This window comes from Cynoglossus semilaevis, chromosome 14 (genome assembly GCF_000523025.1).
Source record: "Cynoglossus semilaevis isolate Cse_v1.0 chromosome 14, Cse_v1.0, whole genome shotgun sequence".
NCBI lineage: Eukaryota > Metazoa > Chordata > Actinopteri > Pleuronectiformes > Cynoglossidae > Cynoglossus > Cynoglossus semilaevis.
This window is the reverse complement of record NC_024320.1, coordinates 15,225,057-15,245,245: the sequence shown is the minus strand read 5'-3', so window position 1 is coordinate 15,245,245 and position 20,189 is coordinate 15,225,057. Positions and strand designations below refer to the sequence as shown.

At 38.4% G+C, this 20,189-nt stretch overlaps 3 protein-coding genes across 6 annotated transcripts in view; 2 read left to right on the top strand and 1 right to left on the bottom strand.

Moving 5' to 3' along the window:
- The window catches only part of mxra5a (matrix-remodelling associated 5a), a 26,928-nt gene extending 9,872 nt beyond the window's left edge, over positions 1 to 17,056 (top strand). Inside the window, exons 8-9 of the mRNA XM_008325291.3 lie at positions 208 to 3,037; positions 16,921 to 17,056. Of these exons, the coding sequence (XP_008323513.1) occupies positions 208 to 1,789 (1,582 nt within the window). The 3' untranslated portion in view covers positions 1,790 to 3,037; positions 16,921 to 17,056. The remainder of the gene's footprint in view (positions 1 to 207; positions 3,038 to 16,920) is intronic.
- Positions 13,330 to 20,189, bottom strand: gyg2 (glycogenin 2). 3 transcript variants are annotated; one of them, XM_025062143.1, is made up of 10 exons: positions 19,813 to 20,189; positions 18,850 to 18,985; positions 18,113 to 18,287; positions 16,913 to 17,075; positions 16,293 to 16,419; positions 15,755 to 15,962; positions 15,320 to 15,496; positions 15,106 to 15,186; positions 14,835 to 14,969; positions 13,330 to 14,524 (listed from the first exon to the last, which is right to left on the bottom strand). In XM_025062143.1, exons 1-10 carry the CDS (start codon positions 19,817 to 19,819, stop codon positions 14,399 to 14,401), a joined length of 1,335 nt encoding a protein of 444 aa, XP_024917911.1. In that variant the 5' UTR covers positions 19,820 to 20,189; the 3' UTR covers positions 13,330 to 14,398. The 3 variants fall into 3 exon arrangements, with proteins under 3 accessions (XP_024917911.1, XP_024917913.1, XP_024917912.1); XM_025062145.1 differs by having other exon boundaries at positions 15,332 to 15,496; positions 19,813 to 20,185; XM_025062144.1 differs by having other exon boundaries at positions 15,764 to 15,962; positions 19,813 to 20,185.
- The window catches only part of plcd4a (phospholipase C, delta 4a), a 29,222-nt gene continuing 26,010 nt past the window's right edge, over positions 16,978 to 20,189 (top strand). For both annotated transcript variants that reach the window (XM_008325286.3, XM_017038788.2), the window contains exon 1: positions 16,978 to 17,113. The gene's annotated coding sequence lies outside the window, so the exon portion shown is untranslated. The remainder of the gene's footprint in view (positions 17,114 to 20,189) is intronic.

Genomic DNA, 20,189 nt, shown 5'->3' with positions numbered 1-20,189 from the left:
CAACTAACATGGTACTTGATTTCTGAGTGAGGGCTGAAAAATCTAAAACTAAAGGGACACTTCTATCCTGCCTCTCACCTAATTTTGACCCACCTGAGGACCACAATCAACCATTTGAAAACTGACCTTTAAATACAATACTATACTATACTCTTGTTATTAAATGTATATACCTAATTTTCTTTATTCTTCTCACTAATATTGTAGGTACCTAGTGTTTGACAACGGAACACTGTATTTCAATGATGTGGGAATGCCAGAAGAGGGTGACTACACCTGCTATGCTGAAAATCAGCTTGGCAAGGATGAGATGAAGGTCAGAGTCAAGGTCAAGGCTTCAACTTCCCCACCACAAATCCAGAATAAAAATTATGAGGTTGTCAACGTGTTCTATGGTGAAACAGGAACACTTAGATGTAAAGCTAAAGGAGAACCGGTGCCGGTCATTACGTGGATATCTCCTACAAACAGAATTATTTCACCTGCTTTACACAAATATCAGGTCTTGGATGATGGGGTGCTGTTGGTTCAGAAGGTCCAACGTTTTGATAGTGGCAACTACACCTGCATGGCCAAAAACAATGCCGGACAAGACTATAAAGTCATTAAGCTAGATGTTGTTGTAACTCCACCCAGGATAGTTGGCTTGAAGGAAACCAGGGTAATAACAGCAGTCCAGAACCAGCGGACACTACTGGACTGTGTAGCTGAAGGAACCCCAACGCCTCGCATAATGTGGGTTCTTCCAGGAAACGTGATTCTGCCTGCACCATACTACAGCAACAGGATGACAGTACATCAAAATGGCACCCTTGAAATCCGTTCATCCAAGAGAACTGACTCTGGGTCATTGATTTGTATGGCTCGAAATGAAGGAGGAGAAGCAAAAAGGACGATTTACCTGGAAGTGAAAGAAGATGTCAATAAGCCAAAAGTTAGGGGTCCCAGAACAGAAAGCCGCTCACTGACAGTTGGCATCACTATGACATTGAACTGCACATTTGAGGGCCCAGAACAACCTCACATCACCTGGATCTTACCAAGCGGCACACCTTTGCGCAGTGGCACTCGATTTTCCAAGTTTTTCCATCGGTCGGATGGATCTTTAATAATCAGTAACCCATCTGTGGGTGAGGCTGGTATGTACCGATGCCTGGGGCGTAACTCTGGAGGACTTGTTGAACGTTCAGTCTCATTATCCCCTGGTAAAAAGCCTGAGATCATCAATAGATATAGTTCTCCTGTTAACATCATGAATGGTGAACAGCTGTTGCTCCATTGTCTAACTAGCGGAGATGCCCTCAGATTAACATGGACACTACCCAGTGGTGTCCTCCTGAACAGGCCGCAGAGAGCCGGACGATACTCTGTACTGTCCAATGGGACACTGGCGATCCAACAAGCTTCGGTGTATGATAGAGGCTCTTACATATGCCAAGCTGCCAACGAGTATGGCAGCTCTCTGCTTTCTGTATCAGCAGCTGTGATAGCATACCCAGCTCGGATTACCAGTGGCCCTCCATCTGTAACTTATGCCAAACATGGCGTTGCTGTTCAGCTTAACTGTATAGCCACTGGGATTCCCAAAGTGGAGGTAGCTTGGGAAACACCTGACAAAACACGCTTGGCTGTCAGTGCACAGCCCCGCCTTTTTGGCAACAAGTATCTCCACCCACAAGGTTCCCTTATAATCCAGAATCCAAGTCAGAGAGACAGTGGCACGTACCGGTGTACAGCCAAAAATGCCATCGGTGTAGACTCTAAAGCTACTTTCCTCAATGTGTTTTGAGGACTTGTACTGTTCATCCTGCCGTCAGTGCCATACTGTAAGCCCAGATAACTGCCTAACGAAGAGCAGCTAAAATTTTATCGGTACATATGTAAAACTGCTGTCTCAATGATGAAGCATTGAGTTGATTTAAACCAGCATTGGTGCTTTGACTGTGTGCTGCAGTGTTTGGCTACATTTTACAATATTTTTTTGTCAATTCCACAAGGAAACTGTAATTATTAAAATAGCTGTTTAAGATTTCTTTTTATTTATTCAAGATATTTTGAGACCTACAAATCAAAGAGAATGCAAATAGAATTTCAACTCAGCGTACACTTTGTATTAATCAATATGGATATTTGTTAGTCAGATAAGTGAAAAAGATATTTAACAGCGATTTTGAATATCTGTTGTCATAAGAACTAAAGTCCAATAATAAAAGGACTTCTTATCTTACATCCACATGGTCTGAATCCAGCCAATTGCTGATAATTCCTTAGCGATTCCCAGGCTTGTTTTTCTTCTATGAAGTTATACCATTTGTATGTCAAACCAACAGAAATAAAACGTAGCCCTGTATTATTACCACTGGTAAAGGGGTTTAACTAATTACAGCCAACAGGACTCTCCAGGTTTTTCGAAGCTCTGGCTGTGATAAACTTTAGCAAAAGCACAAGATCTAAGTGAACATCCGACATTATCCTTCATTTTCTTCCTATTGGCCAGTACTTTATGGAGCTTATAAAATAATCCCACATTTTGAAGCCAAATAACTTTTTAGTACTTAGAAGAAATAAAGTACACCAGTCTTATACAGTGGCAGAAGTATTTCTTAGTATTTTTTTATATTGTTTTTTTTTTTTTATCTTTGATGAGGTTGTGTCAGAGTTTGAATGAGCACAATGTAAAGGTAAAAGCCAAGTCAGCTCTGTCAAATACAGCAACTTTCCAGTTAGTTATTAAGCATTTAAAGTCGCAAAGGGTCGTTTGGTGGTTCTGGTTCTGGCTCTGGTTCCGTTCTGGAATCTAAGAATGTAAGCGCTTTCTAGCGAACCAGCCCGCATTCATTACACTATAAGTGGAACCAAAGTGGGCATAAGTCACGTCACACCAGTTTAGTGGGAGGATGTTACTCCACGTGACTAAAGCCACAGTAAACAATCGTAGCAACGGGAAAATGGCAGATCGCGTGGAGCACCTGCGGGCATTTGTTTGTACCTGCTGCATGCACCAGCTGTTGATGGCGAGAAGACATCAATGCGAACGGTATGTAAAAAGTATGTGTAGGCCGATACGTCTAATATATATTGCAGACGTGACTATAGCGAGGTCCGCTGGTTTACTCTGCCAGGTATTTCTCGGTTCCGTTGGGACCCAAACTTTCACGTTCCGAACCTGTTATTTTTTTGGTTCTTAATGCGCCGGCCGGCTCTAAAGTTGGTTCGGGAACCCAAACCGACACGTAGCCCTACCGGTGTTAAAGCCCCAACAGCCTAGATGTGGTGTGTGTATAAGGTTAACACAGGTAAACTTTAGAACCCTGAACCCAGACTAGACAACACTAGCAGTTAAAAAGGATATTTGTTGGACGGATTAGCTTATCTTAACTTAGGCTAAAGGGAAACAAATAAAACGGTTTTACGTTTGTTTATGCCACAGAACACTTATTTATAATTGAGCTAAGCAGTTGGGTTCTAAGGTGATGGCCTTTTTTGGTTAATGTGATAAAATTGTGTGGAAATAAATTTTTGTCACAACACTTGGAGGTGAACAGCATCACAAAATGACACGTTTTCTGTCTACCAGTCTGTTGTATTATCACACTTGCTGTGCTAATGTATTACTACTGGGGTAAATCCTTTGCTTTTTAAAAGTTATGTGGCTCTAACAGTTGGAAGGTTCATATTAAACCATAATAGTTTACTAGCCCACTGAAGTCAAAGAGAAGGACATTAGATGTGTATTCACAGCAACCATTGTAGGATAGAGGTGTTGTTTTGTTTTTGTTTGTTTGTTTTGCATGTAAACCACATTTTGCAGCATATTTGAAATATTCACTGCAGGACAAATTTGCTTATTTTAATTTTATAGGTTATAGTGCACACCTTTTTGACCTAACACTTACATATGACAGACTTGCTTCAGTGATATGCAAACTAACAAGGAAAATAATCTTTAACCTTTTTTGTTTTGTGTTTTCCCTTTTCTGCTTGTGTCAGTTTTCAAGCATCAGCAAAATAGTGTTGTCATACTTCCTCCAAATAGATTGTCCTACAGTCAATACAGTAAGACAATAGTGGTACACAGCTGTTAATATAGGTAGCTTTGCTTTGATAATAACTCCTGACAACGACATACCATGTCCAGCTACAAGTAACTGTATATAGATTGCCTTTTTAACAGGGAAATATTTAAGTTAATTAAAGAGTTAATTGAAACAATGTGCATTGTTGTTGTAATTTTTTAAAAAACTAACAACTAATATTTGTGCATTTATTTAACATAAAAATTGTTGGATAATTAATTCCTTGTGTATTTTAGGCTTTGGTTTACAAAGGCTATTGTTGTGTAATAATAATTAATAATAATAATTAAACATTTACATCTGATACATAAATCTTCAAGAAGGAATACGGATGGGACAGAGAGGGAGAGAATACATTATTTTTGCCTTTTAACCAAGTGGTTACAATTACTAGATGGACATCAATGCAAAGGGCAGAAATTACTGTCCTGTGGTTGTTAACTTTGAGCTCCTGTTGTAGGTAGTATTTCTTTGGTTTTCTGCCTTGATACAGTAAACAATATATGTAGAAACAATACTGAAGGGAGTGCTTTGTAGCACAAAAGAGTCCATACTGTACATGCCTGAAGAAATGGTACCTGTGAAATTTGGATTGTCATTCAAATGCCATGAAGTTTTCCTGGGACACAGAGAGTCAGAGTTAGAATGTATCAACCACTGACCTTAAAGCAGCTTAAGTCTTTCTTTTTACAGGAAGAATAGAAAAAGGTTGATAGAAATAGAAAATGATAAACCATCGTTTTTCTGCATGCGTGTAGCAGGTATTTTACCATTTGCAAAATAAGGACAAATATGATAATTATGTTGCCCAGTGTAAAAACAGTGACACGACTTTTCTGTTTGTGGCCTGACCTACAGAAGTTGAAGTGAATTAAGAAACTACAGATTTTAGTGTTTCCCTGAAAGAATGTGAAGCTGGGATTTGTTTTTTCCATTGCTGTTCCTCTCACTCAGATTTGGAGGAAAAATCTTTTTTTCTTGGTTTGTTGGTGATGCAGGGAAAGTCGGATGGAAACAAACACCAATTAGTGATTGTTTTTGAAAAGCATCATGAAAAGTTTCAGGAAAAATGCAGTTACCATATTTCCTTTGAAAAAAAAATAGTTATAGAAAGTTAAACGTTTTCCGGTCTGCTTTAGTAGATATACTAATAAACCTTGGGGGAAAGATGCTCAAGTTAGCACTTTAAACAAAGGAAGTGGGTCACCATTTGTGTGAAAGAGTAAAAAACATGCGGTCACTGCTCTGGGAATGCAGCCACTGTGGTGTCTTCGGAAAGAAAGACGAGAAGAGGAGAAAACATCTGGAGCTCTGAGGAAATGTCCCATTAGTTCAGCAGTTTTTTGTTCTGAAGGAGTCGGTCCTGAGGAAGATTTAGTATCGGTGACGCTCTCTGTTAAACCTGGCATCCATCATAAGAGTCAGGGGCAGCAGAGGTTAACCAGTGCTGCCTCATCTAACATCCAGCAAAATGATCAGTAACTTTCTTCTCCACAGATGAAGTCCAAGTTTCAAACCCTGAAAAATGGTTGTACTGATGAGCCCTGCTGCTTATGTCTCTGTAGGGGTCAGACAGGCTGACCCTCTGTGGTGTTCAGGACTATTTTGGTTGGACAAAGTTGTTTTCGCACCTGTCACTTGTTCGAATGAAATCTGCGAAATAATGGTTAAATGCATCAATTTTGTTTCTTTTTAAAAGATTTTCCAGAATGTTTTTTTCCTAAATGCTAAACTCATTCAGTTTCTGTTTAGTAATTTTTGAATCATTCTTATCTATATTATCTATATTTATTAGAAAATTGAAGATAGATGTGTTATGCAACATACTAGTCTTATTTATTTGGTAATTTTATCTACAGTAGGAGAATTATCCAGCAAAACTTGAAAAAAAAAATCTCAATGTGTAGAGCCCTGTATCTAATGCTTTGTTGTGTTTCTTTTTGCTAAGTGCAGTACAGAAGAGCAATAGTCTGAGTTTTTTTCAGACATAATCTGAAGTCTCAGTCGTTTGTTCTCATAAATCTCTCAAGAGCTTCCAAATCTAACAGCCTTTAGTCATGGTTAATAGTCAGCTGCTTAACCCTGTGTACATTAGCAGTGGTTCTTAACCACCTTGGAAAAATAGTTGGCTCTCCAAATACCACCAGTACGACCAATATTAAAGAGAACAGCAGCACTAAGAAGATAAGGAGTTTTGCTGCCAAATTCCGCCCGCCCACTCAAGAATACTCTTTCTAGATGCTCTGAAAAGTTCCATAGTGATACAGTCCTGTGGGGACAGAGTTCTTTCTTTAGGTTTAGTCTCACCTGACCAAATGTTCTGCCTCTACTCTGCTTCATCTTTCTCTGGTTTGTTGTCAGCAGACCTCAGTCTGGTCTTTAGCAGAGTTTTTCTTCCTCTGCAATCTCTCACTCCATCCCTGTGCAGGACAATAGTTTCTTTCAGTCTGAACTTAGTGTTTTAGCATCTTACATGCCCTTATTCTAGGTTATCCAGAAACATGTCTTGCTGGTTTCTTTAGTGCTGACCACTTTTCTTTTGTTTTTGAATTTACATGAACCAATCACTCCAGTTCTAGTCAACTGATAACTTGCTATATTCTTCTTTATATTTTCTTCTATGTCTAACCCGCGTTCTTTTGTTTTTAAACAAACCGCTGCCCTGCACTGTATGTCAACATCATATAAATTCTTGTTTCCGTCTCATCCCTCCTCTGTCTGGATGTGTTCTGTCTCTGTTCCATCTGTTTTATATCCGGCTGAGAGAACCAACCACATCATTGCCTATTCTACAGTCTGGTTTTCTGTCCTCAGTTCGAGCCTGTGGAGACATCAGCACTGGTACATTTCATTTGCAAAGCCATAATGAGCAAACTCCCTATGTAATTTTTTCTCATTAGGCTGTTAAAAATTCTGCTCCACTTCATGGCTGCTCTCTGTGATCCCCAGGGTTTTATGTGAACTCGACAGATCAGCCTTCTAATGGTCGTGAAATCAACTTCAATAACCATTAACATGCATTGATTTTCAGTCTGCACAACTGGGTTTAAGTCCCCAACAAGACCAACGTCCTATTGCTGGACTTCTGTGAAAATCATGTTGTTTTTCCATTTTGAAAATGTATAAATATAGGATCCTAAAAATGCCGTAAAGTATTCAGAAGTTACCTGTTGTCTAGTACCCGAATGATAAGTCAATTTAATAGAATTAAATGGCTGTACTGTTCTGCCGGTCCTGGAATTACATGGATGTTAACCAGTGTAAAATCGATCCAGTCGGTGGCAATAGACAAAGCCAAATATAGACAAAACAATACATTACTCATGATCTATAAAAAGTATTTATTTTTTATGTATATGTTGACAACAAATAGAAAATATTAAGTAAAATAATTTAAAAAACTTTTCTTTAGAAATTCCTTCATACTACAATCCAATTCCGTAACAGATATTGGTGATTCTTTGCGATAGTTGATGTTTTGAGTGTTTGAAAGTATATCCAGAGCTGTGACTGACAGGTGATTTCCCCACAGCCTGTAACTTATTGATAATTTATCATTTTAGCTCTCACTGCAGTGAACTGACTTGACTACAACATTCAAACATCAAAGGACACTCGGTTTGAGGAAAATATTTGAAACACTGCACGATCAGAAAACACAAGCTTCAGTGTAGCAGAGCAGAACTGATGAAAGGAACACAGACCAAGCTGCTTTTTTTTCCCTCTAAGACCCTGCGTCTTAGATGTTGATGTTTTCATCGAGCGCATTCATGTGTGATATACTGCTTGTTTTTCAGTGTCTTCAGATCAGGGCTAAGTTCTCTTTATGAACGCCTGCCTTCGTTTAAATCATCAGCAACAGTCCCAGAAAATTGGTTGGCACGAGCGGTCTAAGCAGTATTTTGTCTCTGGCGCTCAGTAAATCTGCTGAGACGTCGACCAGCCTTCCAACAAGTCAGATGCATATTTTTGATATAGAACCAGTGTCAAGGACTTCAACAGTTATATATTTCCGGCTTATTTTATTACAAACACCTTGCCATTTCCTTTTTTTTTTTTTTTTTTTTTTTTTTGCTCAGGCCACTTTTGGTTGTAGTGAAGTCCATATCAGTTAGACCCTCTGCTCCTAGGATACCTGTTAGCTCTGTGGTTCTCAAGCCTTTTATACTCTGTACCACCTGAGAAAACATCGAGCTCTCTGAGTACCGCCATGATGACAACATTAGTGTACAGAATATATTGCAGCATAGGCCTTCCCTATTAGCCTATTCCCTATATGTATATGTTTATGTTTAAATGTTGTATTAATTCTCCATGGTATATTTCAGATTTATTCAATTGAAAATTTAAATGTGAAAATATGAATTTTCCCCACATACCACTAGAGGGAGCTTGTGTAGCACTGGTGGTACATGTACCACAGTTTCTGCTCTATACAACAGACATGGTCCAAATCTGGGTTTCTCCTAATCAAACACTTGGACAAAGTGGACCTGGTGGACAGCTCATTGTAGACATTGTCCATTAGGACATTTCTGTCCATCTTTTGCACTTTTATGTTTAAAATGACACAATTCATGTTGCATTGCACTTGTAATCATATGGTCTAAAATGGCTTTGTAATAGCAATCACAAACAGCAGGAAAAGCCCAGACGGGCAGAATTAAAACCTTAAACAACCTGAAACCAATTTTTAAAATCAGTCTTTACTTCATTTCATTTTTCGACCAATCCAAAGCTTGTGCCTACTGATCAACTAAATTTTATAAGATTAGGCAAACTTTTGATTTGTGTTTTCATGTTGGGAATGTGAGACAAAGACTTTTCTCATGCTATTTAAATATCTATTTTTCATAGTTTCAGCCACTTCTATTAAGTGAATGTGGATGAGAGGATAGTATAGGTGTAACAAGATAGAGCAGCAGGACATCTATTACAGTCAGGTTCAGTAGCAGGAGTAGTTGGTAACCTTCCTATAATTACATCTATTTAATTATGATTTTAAAGCTGGAATGACTGGTTCTTTGTTTCTTTTCTAAGTAAAACGTTATGTTTGCACTTGTTTCTCTTAGGAAATCCCCTTCTGCACATGCACTGCCCCTTTAATGAATACGCTGAGAATCTGTCTGAGGCAAAACTGTATTAAATCACATCACGATTTTATTTCACCATCTGCTTCTTTATAACAGATAAGACCTTGTCGGAGTTGTTTCACAGCCTTTGTCTCTGATTCCAGCAGCCGTATCATCAACCTTGGAAGCTTCTCGATCCTCTCCCTCTCTGGGAATGAGCGTGCAAAGCCAGATGTGAAAGTGCCTGCGGGCCATCACGCCGCTGGATGCTGTTTTATTCATTCTGCCTCAGTTTGATAAATTTTCACAAGTCCTGGACCCAATCAGCAGTTGTGAGTTCTTAGCAGTGAAAAAAGGACAAATTGACCTGAAATCTTCTCTGACATACATCTGCTCACAGAACAGACAAAGTGCTTACTTTGGCTAAATTGTGAGAATCTGTATTGTGGCCCACTTCCTGGCACTGCCAGGTTCAGCTCCACCCAGTTGCTGCGCCGAGGGAGCTATGAAAGAACAGCCCTGCATTTTTACCTCTTCCTTTTCACAGCTGACTGTCATTATTCTCCCCCTAAACCAGCTTAATCAGAAAGAATTGCGGGTCATTAGAATCTGAAGCCACTGGCTGAGCAACTGATCAAATTAGCAGCGGTTTAAAGCATGAATCCAACAGTCATGAGGCTGCTACCACACATGATGAGGAGACGCTGCAGTTAAACCCAAACATATGGACGTGCTTAGGTTTGTCTGACATTTATCACATTTTCCTTGGGTCCACACACTGTCTGTGTGTGTCAGCTAAATCTGAACAGCAGTGACAAACAGTCTGTGCTCTAGACCAGTGTTTCCCAAAGTTTTTTTCTGGGGATCCATACTCAAAAAGTCACTAACCTTTAGTGAGTTAGTTTATTATTCGTAAATCACAAAATAAAGATGTACTTGACCATTATTGAACATGAACGTTGTTTTAAACAATGAAAAACTAATTGAACCAACAAAAAAGGTATCCATAGGTAGCCTATTTGGACATTAAATGTAGCCCATTTCTTTTCATTTTCATTCAATTGAACCAGCAATATCGGAACAGAATAGTCAATAAAATAATTACAAAAAGGTTACAAATTATACAAAATGGGACATAATTCTAACATTAAATACATAGGCTATAATTAATTATACAATATAAAAAAAATAGAGACAACCACAGGTGGAGCTTTTAAACTGGCAGCTATTTTGAGGTTGGATCCAGACAGCTGTTGTGATGACCGTGAACTCCTGGGAAATATGATGCGAGATGACCCAAGAAAAAACTCTTGTGACCCACCTGAGAGTCGCGACCCAGTCTTTAGGAGTAACAGTAACAGCATTTTGTGTACAGGTTCATATACAAGACCATTGAAAAAATTAGATTTTACACAACTGAATAAAGAACAAAGCTATAAATAGGAAAGGCAATTATATTCATCCTTACCGGTTCTGAGGAGTTGTGTTCGCTTTCTCACTAATTATTGTCTCAGACTACTGTTGCCGGCCAACTGCTTTTCGTTGATCCAAATCAGTAGCAACTTTACCACTTCCACTAATGTCTGAGATCTTTGCTTGGTGATCACAGTCACTCCTTTGGCAACCTTAGCTTCTTATATTGCTTCCTTGTTGTTAATGATGGTACAAATCAACAACTTTGTTAAGCCATGAAGCCAGATTTGAAACTTGAGCGCCATTCTCATGCTTTCATATAATCTCTTTATTCACTTCTATTGTTGTTCTCACTATTTTTCTTTCTCATGGTGATTTATGAAATTAAAGAAATACAAGAAATAGCACATCCCAAGAAATACCAAAAAAAACAGTTCTTAGCATGTATATACTAACTACAGACTGACACCAGACACTCAGTCAGTGCTCACTTGCTGTTTGCATGGTATTGTTGTCTTGTTTGGCAACTGAGTTGTGGTACGACAACCGGTTTTTGGTTAAAGATTTTCTTTGTGAACCAAATAGTTCAGATTAGTATATGGTTAAATATAGGCGCATATATATATATATATATATGTATATATATATCTGTATATATATATATATGTATGTATATATATATATGTATATGTATATATATATATGTATGTATATATATATATGTATGTATATATATATATGTATATATATGTGTGTGTGTATATATGTATATATATGTGTGTGTGTGTGTATATATGTATATATATATCTGTATATATATATATATATATGTGTGTGTGTGTGTATATATGTATATATATATGTATATATATGTGTGTGTGTGTGTATATATGTATATATATGTGTGTGTATATATGTGTATATATATGTATATATATATATGTATATATATATATGTATGTATATATATATATATATGTATATGTATATATATATCTGTATATATATATATATGTATGTATATATATATATATATGTGTGTGTGTGTGTATATATGTGTATATATATGTATATATATGTGTATATATATGTATATATATGTGTGTGTGTGTGTATATATGTGTATATATATGTATATATATGTGTGTGTGTGTGTATATATGTATATATATATGTATATATATAAATGGTCCCTGGTCTTCAGACACAAAGTTCCTCATCTTTCTTTTGCTTCTGCTCTGTCACACTCTGCTTCTTTCTCAGTCTAATAAATCACATACTCCACCAAGCAGAAATCCAGCATGAACATCTACCCACACTTTCACTCAGCTTCACTCTATCTCAACACACACACAGTATGGAGCTTTGTCTCAAACAGCTCTCTGACAGTGGCTTATACCATAATGCTTTGTGAAACACCTGAACTATCATATTTTGTAGGATAGATAATTATGAATAAACAACCGAGGACAGAAAGGGAATGAAACCCAGATGCTCCGTTTTGTCCAAAGAGCCTCAAGCTGCCGTTTTTTTCCTACCCGGGCGTGACGTTCAGTTCCAGTTCACTTTCAGTTCCAAGCACATATAGGTGTCATTCCATTACAGTCAAAACAAACACAGAAGGGGCCTGAGTGGGTAAATTCTTCAGAGGGCTTAAGTTTTCCTTTAGAACGTCAAGGCTTTTATTCCTAACAGATTTTTGGATTTGGCAGCGTTTGGTCGCATCCTCCTATGTTTTTGATTGTTTGGTTGTAACTGAGGGTACTAATTTTTGCCCGTTCTCAGCATACTGGGCCATCATGGTTAGATGGTCCTCTTTATATAACAGATATTTTCTACTGGAGACAGCTCTGGACCGCAGGCAAGTCGGTCAGGCACAGTTTCATCCAAAAAAGAGGACAGAGATTGGTAGTTAATTTTAAACTGACTGTCTCTTGATAGGTTATCACCAAAAGGCATAAACCAGGACAACTAATCTCTTATTTTTTATTAAAATTCCCATCTTCTCTTGTTTCTGTCATTATCATCTGTGTCTGCACAAATACAGTAGGACAAATCTCCCTGGCTCCTTTTATCACGGAATAAATATTTAGTCCATCCCAGAAAACCATCATTTTTACTCAGAATTGTTGCTATTCTCCTCAGTCCTGATAAATCGGGGTCAAACAGGAGAAGCTACGACGTCGAACACAGCAGTTCTGCCACTTTGTCTTTCCTTTAAAGCATTTATCATCAGGCAGGTGAGACTGCGCCTCAGAGTCTGGGCCTCACCTCCTGACATTCAGCTTTGCATCCTTTAGGTGCAGCGTCTTTCATCACTGTGTCACAACATTATGAAAGAAAATGACATGCACCGTGTGCAGGGTGGATAAGGATCACACCGCACGCTGCCTGTCCACTGCATACAAACAACTATTAATCTGTGCTGCTGCTGCCTCGTCCTAAATACTGCCATGATGGGGAGGAGCTCAGGTTGGAAGAGACACATTGCCCCCTGATGGACAATTCTCCACACAACCACTTTCTGTGGACAAAGTCAGACTCAGTTGCTGTACGTATTGTAATAACTCAGCCAGGAGTGTGTGACACTATCTTTGTGCTTGATCTTTATCCATTGTTTTTCAACCAGACAACGATCTTCAAGGTCAAAACTGTTTGGTTTTCTATTGCTTGGTGAGAAAAGTATTGGAGTAAAGGCTTGTAAGTCAGGTTTTATGAGACTGACAACAACAAAAAGCCAAATACAACACACAGGAGAATACACAATGTTTTCTCTAAAAGTATTTATTATTATTGTTATTATTATTATTATTATATTGACTTTTCTTTCCTCTGTATAGGAAACAGATTTGAGAGATAATAATCATAGTTCCAACTCTACAATGTTCCAAGGTGGAACATGTGAGCTGATTAGTTTAGGAATAATGCACTTTTAAAATCTGCTGTTGTTGTTCATAGCAGTTTTTGATACACATTAGTTCGTAGATCTTGTACAAGACCATAGTCCATTTAGTCCTGGGCTGAAAAATCAAATCACATAACCAGCATTTTATTGGTTATCGTGTAAAAGATGTTGTCCAAACAAATGTCTTTACAGGGCTTCTTTAAAAAGGGGAGGAAAACTAAATCAGGTGTTTCTAAGTCAGTCATGAGATGAGAGCCACTTGGTCATTTCATTGAAGGGCCACATCAGGGCCACATCAGGTTTGTTGTTCTTAAAAGACCAACTTAAGCATTTTAATAATTTATTTTAATAAAAAAAAAAAACTTGTGGGGAATTGAGCAGCAGGAAGTCCCTCCTAATCCCCCCACATCCCCTGAGCTGAGAGCTTTAAACCCCCTACATAGTTATTGACAGAAAACAAACCTTTAGCTTTCAAAATAAAAGAACGTTGTTTTTACTGTTCAATTTAAGGTACACATTTGTCATTCCTGGAGGTTCCAATCCTGTCCGTCTAATATGTTGTCTTCAAAGTTATGGTGAATTTATGCACTTAAGGTGTTTGGCGATTTCTGTGGACTTAACTTAACTTTGACTCTATTTCTCTTTCAAAGTGTGTTTTCCACTGGTAAACAAATCCAACCAGAACGTCACAAAATTTGCCTTAAAAGGGGAAAACTCAGGCAGGGGGCAGCATCTGTGAGGGTGGCCACAAACCCTTTCAGTATTAATAGAGACTCAATATAACAGTGTTGACTACAGAGTTTGTTGTAATAAAATGTATTAAGTTTGATTTTGTAGAAAACTTAAGCAATCGTAGCCACAGGTGTGCTCTTCTGTTTGTGTGTGTTTGGGGATGGGGGATGGGGGGTTTCCACAGAGGGAGGGCTCTTCTTCTATTCTAGAAAGCAGTCCAGCATCTTTTTGATGTTCTTGAAAGCATCTCTGCCCATGTAGTCCGCCTGTCCTGCCTCCCACAGCTGCCGACGCTGCAGCTCTTCCCTCACTCTGTCTGCTTCACTCTGTCACAACAAAATGAATAAGAGAAAGAAGAAAAAAAAAACAGTCTTCAGAGAGAATTCATCACAGAGAGCTTTCATCTCTGGGTTTCAGACCGGTTGCAAGCTCGACCAATGTTCATGCGCTCACACTGGTCATTTCATTGAGGGTAAGCGGGGGTTAGAGTAGCAGGGACTAGAAGCGTAACCAGGAATTAGGTGTGTTTTTGCAGCTTGTTAAAGTACCAGCAAGTACCATGTACAACTTGACTTTATATTCTAAGAAAGTTCTTTAATCTTCTGTTTAGCAAACTGTTTAGAAATGGTTACGTACCACTCGGGTTTTCGTCTGACTGTTGTCCAAACCCTCTGTGATCAGAGGGGAGTCCTGGATGTCTTTACTCCCTCTGGACGGGGACATGTCCTCGTCCACCGGTGAGTTTACAGGCGTGTGAGACAATGGTAAAAACTAAAAACAAAAATTCCAAATTGAGCCAAAATGTGTTGCGAATTTAAATTAGAAATGGATAATAAATAATTTAATGGTTTTGAATAATGATTTTAAAAGATTATAAAAAATATTATTGGAATAATTAGAGATTTACCTGTGAAGGACCTTTGACTTCTTCAGGGTGAAAGTCACCTTCACTTGATGTCAGCTGTGTTGTGTGCATCTCCCCATGATGCTGAATATGTTTAATTTTTAAAAGATGAGAATAGAGTTGAAGGTTAATGGTGAAGGAGCACAAACGTTTGTCAAAAATGTAGTAAAAATGTTTCCAAGATAAGATACAATATTTTTGAATCTCTGTTCCCCACCTTCATTCCTACCTCTTCTTCCCCTTTACTCCCCTCCTGCACCTTCACCTCTTCTTCCTTATCCTTTGGCTCAGTCATTGAATGCATCTCCTCCATCTGGACTGAAGACTGTGTGAGCAGCAAATCTGAGATTTCCAGCTTTTTACTGAATAGCGACTTGGCTCCTTCTCTTTGGACCTTAGAAAACACTGCCAGTATTAGAGTAGAATAGTAGTAGATTGATGAACACCAACTGAAGTGTCCATTGTTGAATTCCAACACGATATTATTAAGAAGTTAGAATTATGTCATCTGAAGTTTATATTTAGATTCATGTTAGTGTCACAACAAGATTTCACTGTGGAATTTGGTGCAGTTTAAAACCTAAAAATGACTCAATAGTTTCCAGAGTTCACTGCTTTTTCAAGTGTTGACAGGACAGAATAGAACATGTACCTCTAGTACCTGTTGTGTTTTTTCAAACTTGTGAGGTGGTTCTCCCTCTGATGCAGGTGGTTGGCAGTTTTTCTGAGCTCGATATTCATTCCACCATAGCGTTAGAAACCGTCCCATGTTTTGTGATTGGCTCGACTCTGTCCGACCTTGAGAACTCCAGGGTTTCATCACCCCTAGGAAATGGACAATCTTTGCATTGTGGCCAAACCTGTTGGAACAGAATCCCAGCTGTTTTACTATATTTTTCATTTATTGTGAACATTACAGAGTTTCATGGTTCAACATGAAGGTCAATCACTGAAGGTCCAATGACCCATTGTCTCAGTACTGTGTGACCAGTTAACAGGCTAACCAGCTTCTGGAATGTACAGCTTTTCGTTAAATGAAAACAAAAACAATTGGCAAAAAGGTTTGAAGATGAATACCTACAGTTTGGATATGTAACTAGTTCTCAGAGGAACATAGAAGAAAATCTCTTTAATACGGGGGAGTGTCAGAGTGGTATGGAGTTACCCTCAGGTGGTGCAGACGGACTCACTGTTTGAAAGCAGGGAGGTAGGTGTAGGTGGAACTAGTCGTGAGGTTGTAGATGAAGGGCAGGTGTTTGGAGATGTCTGCTTCTGACCAACTGCTGAAGAATGTGTTCAACAGGCCCTGGTCTCCACCTGGTGGCAGCACACAGACACAAATCTGTTCACTGTGAGGTTTATAAGAGGGACTTTTTGATGGATAGGGTTACATTTCAAAAAGGGGACAAAAGTGTCATTTAGGGGTAAAATAAAAAAGGACAAAAGTTTATTTGGCAAAAGATCAACTGACAAAGGATGAAAAAAAGAGGCAAAATAAGACATAAACAAGGACAGGAAGACAATAAAGGACAGAAAGTCTAAAGGGGGAAAGATAAATTAGAAAATAATTTAAACACAAAAGGAGTAGACTGGCAACAGCACAAGGGAAAAGGGATAGAAAAGGAAAAATGTCTAAAATGCACTAATGGTTGAGATGCAAGAAGAACAGAAAAATACTAAAAGAAATTTAACTAAAGCAAAGAAAATAAGGTACAGATGTGAAGATGCAAAAAGAGTTTAGAGGTTAGAGAGCAGAAGGAGTTTTATTTCCGATGATGTCAGTGATTTTGTCATTCTTCTCTGCCTTTACCATCAAAGCTGCCATGCTGCAATGCGTGTTCCAGGAGCCGGGCGTGGGTGTGGAGACAGGGTCTGAAAACAAACACACCCGAGTTGAAACAGTCGGGCCAACCGGGATCAGGAGCTGCCGACAACTCGTCTCTGTCGAAGAGCTCGTCCACGTTACACAGAACCTGAGAGGAGAGGAAGCGGCCGACGAAACATCAGACAGGTGTGAACGTTCAGCACAAGTGTGAATTTTCAAAATACCTCTTTTAGTAGAAGAGCCCAGTTAACAGGTACGTGTTTAGCATTGGAGTGTTATTTTGAGATGAAGGTGAAAAGCTGAAGGAGAGCTAAAAATCTTTCTCTAGTGGATAGAATTTAGGTCAGAATAATGAAAATTAGCATTAAAGTCATGCACAATGACAGCTGGACAACAGTCCCAACTGTTACCTGTTCATGTGGTTACAGAGGAGCGGCTCAGAAGATTACTTAAAAGTAAACAAGGCTAGTAACAAAGCTGTAAATAAACTACATGTTTATCTAAAGTCACCTGTAAACAACAGCCAAAATAGTCACAATGAAAGTTAATTAGAGGCAAAAAGTAACTAAATTAAAATGTGGTAAACCTAGCTCAAATCTGCTAAGGTGAGCAGACAGAAGAAGATAGAAATTATTCAAAGTTAGCCAAATATATAGCACATACAGCAATGATGATTGCTAAAAGTTACCTAAAACAGAAAGAACTGCGGAATTGTCACATAAAAGAGTCCTGTCAAATAATGAATGAATGCTAGTCCAGCAGAGCAGTGACACTGAGGACTGATTACTGCACAGGTTGACATACTGTACTGTACTGTTCTGTACTGTACTGTATCAGTGCACTGGTGACCCTGAGGTTCTTGTCTCCATGCATGTTTGCTTGGACATGTGTGTTCTTGGTAACACTGAAACATGTCTTCACTTAGCAAACAGAGAGACGCTACGGCGTCCACACGTCCTCTAACATAGGAGCTGCAACCCAAAGTTAGAACAGAGAACAAAGTTCTGACTTCATGGGCTTCATGGACATTGACCAAGAGTCGAACTTTCACTGTTGTCCATTTACACTGGGACAAACCCTTTTTTTCTGCTGTGATTTCCAAACAGAATCTATTTGTTTTTCTGTGGAACATTTTTCTAGTGTTTGAAAAGTAGTCAACCCCACCCACCCCTCAAATCAACTCACAAGAGTGTCAGCGTCCAGGAAGACACACTTGCTGTACTGAGTCAGAGTCCAACAGTGGAGCTTAGTGAAGGTGATGCCGAGCTCAGGACGACGCAGCATGGACAGACGCAGCTGGTCCTCGCTGTCCATCACGTCCACCACGATGACCTTGTCAAACAAACCCTCAAGGCCAAGTCTGTTTAATGGGAATAGAGGGGGAAAAAGGTCAAATCAGAGTGTTTGTGAGGAGTGAGTCAGTGTACAACAATTGTGTTTAACGACAGCAGAGAAAACATCAGTGCTCAAAGCTGGACTAAACTTTGTCTCAGAGAGGAGACAGAACAAGTTAGAGGGCAACTGAAACCACAGACTGTTTCACCAAATGTGTAGATATCTAATGCATGGACGTGTGTGTGTGTGTTGTTGATTAATATTTCTATGGCAATACCTAACATTCTCTGGAAAATACAAACTCTGAAATCAGTTTCTATTTCCTGTAGTTAGCGATAGAGATCAACATGGTAATACAAACTGGTGCAAAACTACAGCAGAAAAAATATCCAAAGTTATTAATAGTCAGCCAAAAGGTAGTGGAACAATTAGGTAACAATGGTAAATATCTAAAAGTAACAAAGAAATGTGCAAAGAATGGCAAAATCATTTTCAAAGCACATATTTAAGGTAACTAAATGTATAAATGTTTTATTTATTCAGCAAATATTTATTTTAGATCTTATTCAATGTCTTTGCCGACATACCTTGCCCTTTGTGAGACGTTCGGCGTCACCATTACGACAATGCTACGAGTTGTTCCATGACGTCGTAAACTCCTGGCCACCACTATGGCTCCCATACAGTAGGAGTCACTAGTGGCCAGAGTTACAAAGGCCTCAGCTAAAAAAAAAGTGAGACAGTGGGCTTTTAGTATTTTAATGATGATTTTCCTTCTGCCATCAGGTGGTGGTGGTGGAGTTTACATTTTTCTTGAGTCCTGGATTTGAAGTTTTACTCTAATTAAATTATGTAATGTGATTAATCTTCTAAAATTAATAATAATATTAATATTAATTGTATTGTTATTAATAATTTTTATATTTATAATATAATTATAAGTTAAATATAAATTAATAAATTGTAATTAATCTTAAAAAATTCAATTAATCTTCCTAAGAATTTCATCAGATTGCATTTTGCTTACTAAGATCTGACATCTCTAATTGCCAGAAGGGGGTGCTGTTATTACCAGAAAACGATAAACACAACAGGTTCAGTCAGTTTCCTGGCGAAATATCAATGTAAAATTACACGAGTTTTTCTCCATCTTTAAATTGAAGACAGTAAAAAAAACAATAATAGGTTGTTAAGATAAATTACCTGCGAGCTAATGTTATTACATGTACACACGCAATTATCAAAACTAGTCACAACAATATGTATATTAACGTTCTGTTGTTTTTTCCTGTTAACTAAGATAACTATATTGAGGTTTCTGGATACTTGAGAATGTCTAAATTAAGTTATTTAAGCAGTAAAAACAAATTACTACAATTATAGATTAGTAAACTGTATGTATTTCTGCCGAAAAAAGGTTTTCCAAAATAAACAGAACAGCAAATTACCACTAATAAACTGAGGCCACTACAGGAAACAAGCTGAATCGTCAATAACAAAAACAAAACAAAATAGTTTATTAAAAATATAAAAACATAACGTCAACCGACCTGACATGACTGATGTCTTTCGTATGAAATCCGTCGGCGGGTGGATTATTATGTGGTGGGCCGTCAGATATAAGTGCGCGGGGGGGCGTGAGCAGGCGTATGTGTATGTTTGTATGGATGTGTGTGTCTGTGAGGGACAGTATGTGTCTTATCTGTTTAGTCATAGGGTCATTCAACCAGTAGAAAGTTACCTTTAGTGGGGCGTTGCACAACAGACACATGTGCTGCTGCCCTCTGCTGTCTCAGTTTACTTCATTTTTTTCTTTTTTCTTTTTTCCTGAGCTGCTGCTGTAGGAAAGGCGACAGACACATACTATATGTGTATTTTGAGAACTTTTAACATTTTTTGAGGGACGTCCAGTTCTTAGTAAATCACA